This window comes from Nylanderia fulva, unplaced genomic scaffold (assembly GCF_048542155.1).
Source record: "Nylanderia fulva isolate GAGA-0341 unplaced genomic scaffold, ASM4854215v1 Scaffold6, whole genome shotgun sequence".
Lineage (NCBI taxonomy): Eukaryota > Metazoa > Arthropoda > Insecta > Hymenoptera > Formicidae > Nylanderia > Nylanderia fulva.
The window spans coordinates 6,841,418-6,851,927 of NW_028190698.1; the positions used below are offsets into that span (position 1 = coordinate 6,841,418).

Here is a 10,510-nt window from a genome sequence, read left to right on the forward strand (position 1 = left end):
TTTTTTTTTATAAAATATTAATATTTTATATTATATATTTATATATTTTTTATTATAAAAAATATACGACAGATTACGAAAACAATAAACGATACGAAGCGAAGCAAATAAAGTATAGTAATTTTATATTAATTTAGCAGAGAATTAGGATGATTATAAATCGTAATATGTATCAATAATATATATAGATATGTATATATTAATATTATAATGTTAATTATTGAAATTTTTGTATTTATACTTAGAAATAGCGCTTTCTACGACGCAAAGGCGCCTCGTAAAGAGAAACAGAGTCCCGTAGATAGCGCGTCGCCATGGCAACGGAACGCGCGGAACATGAACTGTCAAGTTTCGCGTTCCGCCGTTTCGGTCAGCAGCTGCGATTGTCAGCTGTTCAATATGGAACGATAGCAAAGTGCAGTCACTTGTAGGAGTCGGTCGACGTCGGATACGGTCAGGCAGTCGAACAACCGAGTCAGTCAGCCGAACGAGCGGGTCCTCGTGTCAGGTGAGCGGCGCGCAAGAGCGAGCGCTAGAGACGGAGGACAGCGAGGGACTGAATAAGGACCACGCCGCCGTGAGGGAGAGAGTGCGTGAAGGACAGCGTTTCTCGCGTACGCGCGCGTACCTGTACGATTTATGCGAGACTCTCACGCCAGATCAACCTGGATGTATTAACGCAGGGGCTAAAATACAGCATATCAGGACTAATGAACCTCGCAACAAATCAGGCGTCCGACACGACGTCCGACACGCAGACGAATGGTCCTTACTTCGTTAACTTTAATCAGGACTGCACGTAAGTGTGTTCCGTCTGTGTGTCCGTTTATCCAAAAGCATCCCTTTTCGAGCATCCCATCCCTCCGCGTGGCACATATTTATCTCATCCGTCTACCTTCCTTTATTTCCCTCGACGTTTCCGTTTCCACGTTGACGTGTGTCGTTTTTTTTCTTCCTTTTTCCTTTCTTTCACGCGATAATCTCTCGCGCTTATAACGCGCATGACTCGCGCCTCGCAATTAAGCAAGTTACGCGCTCCATGTTTTCCTCGCGCCAATGTTTTCATTGTCTGCGTCATCTCTATCGCTTCCCCTTTCACTGATTAATTGCGCGTTAACCGAGAAACGTTTTCCTTGTATTACGTTACATTACGCTCCTTTGTGAGGTAATGTGCGCGTTTACGTGCGAGAAAGCCAAATATTCGTCCCTCGTGTGTCTCGGGCCTTTCTCTATTCACGTTCTTTTTTATCCAAGGACCTCACCTCGCTCCTGATCCTCGGATACGATTGCGTATGTTTTATTTTTATTTCACACATACTCACGCGCGTGAGCGATGATTGCAGCAATAAGATGGAAAAACAAAGAACTTGTACGAATCATGAGAATTTATTACGTTTTAAATTATGTTTGTGTCATAATTTTTTAAATAAAAATGAAATGATAGGTTTTGCATATATATATATCTGTGTGGAAAATTATATTTTTGATAAAAAATACTTATACATTTTTTAAATAATTATTTTTCAGATCTTTGGCAGTAGGATCAAAGTCAGGATATAAACTTTATTCTATTAATTCTACTGGCCATCTTGAAAAAATATACGAAAATGGTAATAATTTGTTTTTCTATATTTTAACAATACAGTGTCATGAAAATGTTATGAATACTGCTTTATCGTTTGTTGAAAAGAAATTTCTTATGTTATTAATTGGTGTTTTTTTATTTCTTTTTTGAGATGATACAGAATTTGAGGATATATGTATTGTTGAGCGATTATTTAGCAGCAGTTTGGTGGCGATTGTTAGTCTCAAATCTCCTCGTACACTCACGGTGTGCCACTTTAGGAAAGGAACAGAAATATGCAACTACAGTTACTCAAATACAATTTTGGCTGTGAAACTCAACAGAGCGGTAAGTTATCACAATATATGTTTGCATTAGCAAACTAATATTACACATAATTGCATTTATATACAATAACACAAAAGGTAGTAACTTAAAACTAAGTTTATATGAATCTTTTGGTTCCTTGGATTCGATCTTTATGATCCATCTGTATTAGATTTTTCATATTTAAAAAGAACACTTTGTATATTTTAAAATACAATCTAATATAATATTTTGTTCTTAAACAAGTAAACTTTGATACTATATAAAGTAATGTGTTCAATGTTTTTTCATAATTATGCAAAAAATAATATCATTGGTTTCAGAGATTGGTGGTATGTCTGGAAGAATCGTTATACATTCATAATATACGAGATATGAAAGTGCTGCACACAATTCGTGATACTCCACCTAATCTTACAGGCCTTTGTACCCTTTCGCCAAATAGTGACAATTGTTATTTAGCTTATCCAGGCTCGAACACGATTGGAGAAGTGCAAATATTTGATGCAATTCATCTTGTATGTACTGAATTAAATCGGAATTAATGAGAAAACTTTGATGTATTAGAACTGGGCATTTACACAATTTTTTCATATGTGTGTAGCAAGCCAAAACAATGATACCCGCACATGATAGTCCATTGGCAGCAATCGCTTTTAGTTCGACTGGCACCAAAGTGGCAACAGCCTCTGAAAAGGGCACTGTGATTAGAGTTTTTGACGTAAGATAAATTTTAGATATAATTATATATAAAATGAGTACATTATTACTTTATTAATAACTTGATAATTAATAACAATTGCTTATACTTTTACAGGTTCATGAAGGTACAAAGTTATTCGAATTTCGACGCGGAGTTAAAAGATGCGTCACAATAAACAGTCTTTCCTTTAGTATGGATTCTATGTGGCTCTGTTGTTCTAGTAATACAGAAACTGTGCATATATTCAAATTGGAGGAACCAAAGGAAACGTAGGTATCATTGATCTAGTGTGTCTATCGCTTTTGCGATATGAAAACATCGTTTCGCATATAAATATAAAATTTAAAAATGTCACTTGCGTTATCATAGGCCAAACAAACAAACTGCAGATGAAGCACAAAGCTGGATGGGATATTTGACGAAGGCTGTGACAGCGTCAGCTACGTATTTGCCGTCGCAAGTGACTGATGTTTTTACTCAAGGACGTGCTTTTGCCAGCGTCCATCTACCGTTTCAAGGATTGAAAAATGTCTGTGCCATCACTGTGTAAGTATTTGAAAATTTATTTATTTTAAATTTGTATATATTGTACATACATTGTATATATTGTATATTAAATCCGTTATATACATTATTATACTATTATATACTTATTCCATTTATATTTCAGAACACACAAAGTACCAAAACTGTTAGTAGCTAGCGCCGATGGTTATTTGTATGTCTATTCCGTGGATTTATCGGAAAGTGGATGTTGCGCCCTTATAAAACAGCATAGGTTCGTAATATTCATTTCATTAAAATCGACTTTTATAAGTGATCGTAATTTATCAATAACATTACACTGTTGAAAGTTTGCAAATTGTATAAAAATTTAAAAATAACTTTTAATTTCTAAAATTATGTATTTTAAAGAAAACGTTTTTTTCAATCTAATATAAAAATTAATATAACATATTACTTCATTTTTATGTTACACGTAATGATTACTTAATGATACATAATGATTACCTTATAAAGTTTCACTAATAATAGCACTAAATTAAAACATGTATATATATTAAATAATAATAATAATTTGTGTTTTCAGTATTTAAATAAGGAATATTAATATAATTGATATATGTATGGATGAATTAAAATAAAGATATCTTATTCACATTTTTCACAGATTAGATGATAAGGATCGGGATGAATCGGACTGTGGCGGTTCCGGTTCTGGAGCAGCAGCTACCGCAAATAGTACAAATACAGGTATGAAGAGACACTATTGGACTGTTAGTTTTAGAGTAGATTAATTGAAGCGAGTTGACGATAAAGATACATTACCGACAGTTATTTTGACGAAAAGATTACATAATGCAAAATTTTTCTTTCTCGTATATCCAGTATAAAACGCTTGAATGTGTATAAAATTTCTTTTGTCTATCTTATTTAAAGTTGCAATTTTGTGATAAGTTTTGCAATTATTCAAGCACTAACAGAGTATATTAAGTATCTTCTTTTTCTGTTCAAGGCATGTCACACATACATAACACACACACATACAGTTGGTACTGGCAGATATATGAATATTTGACGCAATAAAAAATATATCTAAACATATACACAATACATTTGATTAAATATAAATTTAAAAAATAAAAATATCGTTTCTTTCATTTTAGATAGCAATTGAAAATAATCTGTTGATGGCAAAAATTCAATAAAAATGTGTATATCTCTGCACTTTCTTTTTTTAAATAATATTTAATTTAAAAACAAAAGTAGTATATATATATAAGAATCAAATAACATAATATGAAATATTACTATTAGTGTAAATAGTTTTAGAAAAACTGTTCTCATTACTTATGTTTTATCGCGTATAATATTATATAGACAAATTGCTATTTAAATGTATTTATCTAGATAGTTCCAGCTCTGTAGCATCTTTATCAAAAAATGATTCGGTAGTAGTAAAACGCTTATATATCGTTAGCTATGTACCATGTGTGTATATGTGTGTGCGTATGTATGATTGTGCTCGAACTACGCCTTTACTTTTTTTATAATTTGCTTTATCTTCTTTTTTCTCGCTTCTAGCCCCTTTATAAATGAAATAAGTCCTGAACTTCTTGAGGGGCTCAGGGGAAGGGGGTGGGGTGGGGGGGGGGGTACCCCGATAGTCGACCTTACTTGATGTAATTTTTTTCTTTTTAATATCCACCGAAGCCTGCATAAATAGCTACGCGGGTGTGTTGCGTGGCCGTTCGCCAGACTCCATGTCAGGTACTGGTATGTCCTCTATTCTGTCCCTCGATTTTTTTTCGCTCTCATTCTCCGTACACGAGAGAGATACTTAATTCTCCTCTAGAGCTTTTCTTTTTTTCTATACACACACACACACACACATACACACGCACGCTTCACTAGCTACGTTCGCGCATTTATTGTATACATACACGCAGCTAAAGGAAAAATGAGAGCAAACGCTAAGTAATGTGCCTTTTCACGCGGTCTTAATATAAAAAACTTATATTATTGTCGCATCATAACGATAGTACAAATCTATTACGCTTATTAACTCTACAGACTGATAAGATTCTTAAGAAAAAATTGTGTATATTTATATATTATCACATCTGTGCACAAGATATGCATGTAGGCACATTTTAGTCATATTCTTGGGGTAAACCACTATGCACGTATGCAAATTGTTTTACTAGTCAGCAAATATATAACACAATTTTGTTGCATCAGTATATTATTAGAAAAGATCTTGAGAATTTCTATAAGAAGTAGTTTATTTCTAGAAGAGAGACTACCTTAGATAGACATACCTATTATAATAATATTAACAATTATATGTAACAGTTACTAATATATGATCACTAAAAGACTGTATAGTTCATATGTATACATATGATATTAGTGTTCTTCATTATGTGGCAGCAGGTAAAAGTGATGTATATATATTTCTAAGAACAAACTTACACTTACACCAAAGAGTACATGTATGACGTATTTCTGTTAATGGTATTGTATATATATGTTAAGTTCAGTTCTTAATTATGGGATATAGGATCATAAGAAGAAGGTAGAGAATATCTCTTTTCTCTTCTTTTCTTGTATATCAATATCATGAAATTTGATACAGGTTTTAAAAAATGTAATAAATTAAAAATTTTTTTTTTTTTTAAATTGAATATAATCAGTTTGAAAAGAGGATCATAGAAAATAACAATATAATTTTACTATTTAAATCTTTTTGATCTTGTAAATATTGCTTTATATTTTTTATACTTTTATATTTAATGTTGAATATACAAGAAAACATTCACATCGTCGCGAGTACGCGCGAGTAAAAAACTTTAGTAAAACATAAAGTGATATGTACATACTATTGAATTTGTAGAACAATATAACTGATAAATCATATGTAATTTATTAATTTTTAAAAAGTTTACTTTATCACATACAACAATAATGTATATAAAAAAATTAAACGCCTGTGTTTCTTATATTTTTTATTCTTTTTTAATTTTTTTTAAATTTAATTTAAAAAATCATTACTTCATATCATTAAAGAGATCATTAGTGAATGTGTACTTCACGACAATGTGACGTAGACAATGGTCGATGAAATATTTGCTATTTGCACTCAGATAGAAATATACCCTTGGAATATTCTAATTCATAGAAGGCTTGTATTTAACATTATATATTTTAGTATATATATTTATATATATTTTAATATATATATATTTTTTTTTTATATTTTAATTTTTACTATATTTTGAAAACTGAATTTACTTATACCAAGAAGAAGATAAATCAGTCGGGAAATAAATATCTGAATGCATAAAATATATCATATATCATTGAGCGTTAATCGTCTGTATACATCTTTATCGTTATATCCGCTCCGAGATAATATGATGAAAAAATTATATAATTTGAAAATAAATGGATTTGTAGAATCTGAGAAGTATCAGGAGATGATAGCGGCGACGGAAAGTCCACCGAAAGGCGGCGGCCCGTTTCGTTTGGACGACGATACCGAATTTCCACCTGTCACGCAAAGGACAGACTGAGCGTAACACACACACACGTACATACGCAATTAAGGCATATCAAAAGCTCAAGACAAGCGAAGATATGAAAAAACCGTGTAAGAGAAACGATCGTGACGAGCAGGACAAAAGGAGGGCACAGAATGCAGAGGACGGTCCAGTATTTACACAGACGGCCGTATATCCAGTACTTCAAGTTCGGTAGAACTAAATCTGTAGGCGATATTACCGAGAATGTTATATATTTAGTACGCATTCGAGAATTTAAATAAGATGCATATTAGTCGCTAAGACGCGAATATGGAAAAAAATTTTTTCATATAATAGAAAAATCGATGCGTGCTTCAGGAAAAAAAGGGAAATGCCTTTGATGTAACATTCTCGGTCATATTACTGAACTATCGGATATAAGCAAAATTTCTTTCATCGTTCGTTAAACAAGTATGGTATTTGCCTGAACGAATGGAATATCATGCGAAGAATATGGTAATCCAATGATAATTATTTTAAAGCGTTTGTCATATAGGAATTACGGGTCGAAAAATCTTTTATACAAAAATGTATACACAAAAGAAGAGATTCACATTTGTATGTCAGTAAAGCTATTTTTACGATTCTATATAGAGAAATATTTATACAGAAAATATGCGTTTTTACGTAGCCTAAGAACAGTATACTCCAATTTCGGAATTCTACTCCGACGCACAATTCAGCGATAAACAATTGTGAAATCATGAATTAGCATAAATTGTTTTTGCATTCATTTTAACAAGTGCCATATTAACTGTGTTAAACGGATTGAAAAATAAAACGACCTATGTAGATCAACATATGAAAATATTATCTATCGAAATAATTGCCATAACGTAAGTGAATATGCCCTATTTAAAGAACTTGACTTTTTTTATAAATTTATAATAATATTAACATGTCGACAAGTTAAATTTATTCCAATTTCTGACGTATTTATTCATGATGAAATATCAGAAAAAATTTGACTCTGTTCATCATATTTATACAAATTGTATGATCCATGATACACAAAAAATGTAAGCAAATCAAATATGTCGTCTTTGTTTTTTGTGTACCATGGACATATCTAAAAATCAGTAGAAATTGATTTTCTACTTTTTATTCTATCACACGAAAATCACACAAAATGATTGAATAAATTTTCGCTAATTTTAGAATATGTTCAAGCATTAAACACAATTTATTTTGCACGTTTCATTGGATTACTATATTTTTTAATAACAGAATCATTGTCTTCTGTGTTCAACAAAGAAAGCTCACCTTCTTTCTAGATAAAAATGTAAAGATTATAAATATGGAAAATGAACGATGAACTTTAGTTAATTCTTGTATAAAATGTAAAAGACATTTCTCGACATATGTTAGCTTCTTATAAAATAAATAATCAGTTATAATTTTACCGAAAATAATTTTCTTTGTTGGCATTTAAAGTTCAAAAGTACTTCAATTTTTACATGTTAATTGTGAGATAATGATAAACAGATGAAGTATTTAAAAATGTAAAAAAGGTTCATTCCAGTTTGTTTCTTTAAAATCCGAAATAATTTTAGACAAGTTATCATATCAACAAGATAATTTCTGATAACTACGATATATTGAATTTTAAAATTCAATAAAAATTTTATATCTTATTATCAAACATTACCATGCTGTATCTTATGCTTTATATTAGACAGATGTTATGTATATGTAATGTATCAAATGTGCAATAAGTCTCCTTGAGCGCTTTTTCGGATTATTGAAAATTATCATGACATGTTTGTAATTTGTATAAATAGCTAACTAATAGGGACAAAGAGAATAATCTTCGATACACTTGTGTTTTACGTTAGTACCGACTCGAGCTTGATTGTGAATAAAGTTTCTCCTCCGATGCCAATTTATCAGAATGTAAGACGACACTGGCGCTGGCGAAGATATTTTATCGTTATATAATTAAGTAAAGTACAGATGCGTTTTTCCTTTCATAATTCTTCGTAGCGTCGTATTGCATGTAATTTATAATGTATATCTTATAATATCTCCGATTACAAATAGAAAGTTTCTTTCGCGTGTGAATTGAAGTATACGGCGCGATCGTGAGTATGTCAGTATCATAGATCCAATGATGTGTCATGTCGTTACGGCGGTTTTATACTAACGAGTTTTATTTGGTAAATAATCTTACTTTTATAAAGATATAAATAAACGCATTGGTTAATAACCAATTTGTACATATGAACGTGCTAAGGCTTAAGCTTTGAACGTCATTGCGTATAAAGTTTCTTATCAATACACGTGATTGTGCTGGTCTGCAAATGGAAAAAAAATACTGTGAGTTTCTCTCTCCTTGTCTACGATTGGTTCAGCATCCCACTTTTATTTGTATTTAATAAAATTGCTGACGATTTTTTATAAACCAATTATAATTTTCTCAAATTTGCGTTATCACAACTCTATTAATATGGAAACTTGTAATGATATCATTTCATTGAGAATCATATGTTGTAAAAGACAGATGAAATAATCATTTACAAGTTTCTAAATAAAAAAATTAATTTTTGTTTTTTATCCTGAAAATATTCTTGGCATTTCAGTTAAACATTCCTATGTGCAAAACCCGATATTTCGATGAAGAGATAAGTAGAGCAGAAATTTAAAATAATTAAAAATATAGTTAAATAAATATATATATTGTAAATACATAAACTTGAAGCTTTTTTTAGATAGTATAAAAAACAAGAAGAAACTCGACTAATAAGAACCAAGCATAGAAAATAGAATATGAATAAGTTTTAATAAAAAATACTTTAATTTTAACAAATTAACCTTTCTTTTCGGACTATCCTCAGTAATTATTAACAAAATAAATCATACGCAGAAACATTATAAAAATGGACATTGAATACTTACGTCATTATAAAAATCGTGTGCTTTATGCAAGGAATTACATATACAGCAATTAACAAAATTAATAAATTAATTTAAGAGAGAAGCAAACAGATCCAAGATACCCATAAAAAATGTCCTAATGATCGTTGCCAAAATGATACGATTATTGATATATAAACAAATTTTAAGTAGATGCTACATGAGTATAGATAAAGAAGAGATGATATAAATAATTATTTTAAATCTTGGAACAGTTTTTTCTCCTTGGGAAAGAAACTTGTCGAAAATGATATACATTAAATGTAAAAAAAACTCAACTTTCAGAATGAAATGCTTAAATTACTACATATGTCGATCACTGAAACTTTTCGAAGATTTGAACCTTATTTACCTACATTATCTTTCCTTTGTTCCACCTATGTTTATGTTAACTGTATCATTTTAACAACGATCATTAGGACACTTGACTTTCTGTTTGCCTCTTTCTTAAATTTTGATAAATCTTTGTTTCGATTATTTTGTTATTGCATTTTCTTCACAAGCATATTATTTTTTTAAATTTACACACGATGGTATTTTTACAATATCTTACAGTTGCGCCCATAAAATTCCGTAACAGCTGTAACTATAATTAAAGAGATTTGTCTGATTTATTTTTCTATCGGAATCATTAGGATTGCATGGAGGTCGGAACACACGATTTTTTTAATATCACGTATATGCATTCAGTATTTGTTTTTATAACGTTTCTGCGTGTGTATGTATGTATGTGTGTGTGTGTGTATACACACACACGCACACACATATATACATATACATATATATATATATATATATATATATATATATATATATATATATATTATATATCGAAAAGGAAATCAAAATACTTATCTTGATAATTAAAGGATATTTTATAAATAATTATTTACGTTGTTTTCTGCACTTAACTCTCAT

The 10,510-nt window shown here is 30.7% G+C and overlaps 1 protein-coding gene across 4 annotated transcripts; it reads left to right on the forward strand.

The window, feature by feature from the left end:
- Positions 1–355: 355 nt before the first annotated feature.
- On the forward strand, positions 356–9,362 carry Atg18a (Autophagy-related 18a). 4 transcript variants are annotated; one of them, XM_029306596.2, is made up of 11 exons: positions 356–799; positions 1,528–1,610; positions 1,737–1,912; positions 2,215–2,409; positions 2,496–2,612; positions 2,709–2,863; positions 2,964–3,140; positions 3,265–3,372; positions 3,766–3,848; positions 4,809–4,871; positions 6,555–9,362. In XM_029306596.2, exons 1-11 carry the CDS (start codon positions 711–713, stop codon positions 6,668–6,670), a joined length of 1,362 nt encoding a protein of 453 aa, XP_029162429.1. In that variant the 5' UTR covers positions 356–710; the 3' UTR covers positions 6,671–9,362. The 4 variants fall into 4 exon arrangements, with proteins under 4 accessions (XP_029162429.1, XP_029162430.1, XP_029162431.1 ...); XM_029306597.2 differs by having other exon boundaries at positions 4,809–4,865; XM_029306598.2 differs by having other exon boundaries at positions 1,746–1,912.
- The last annotated feature ends 1,148 nt before the right edge of the window (positions 9,363–10,510 follow it).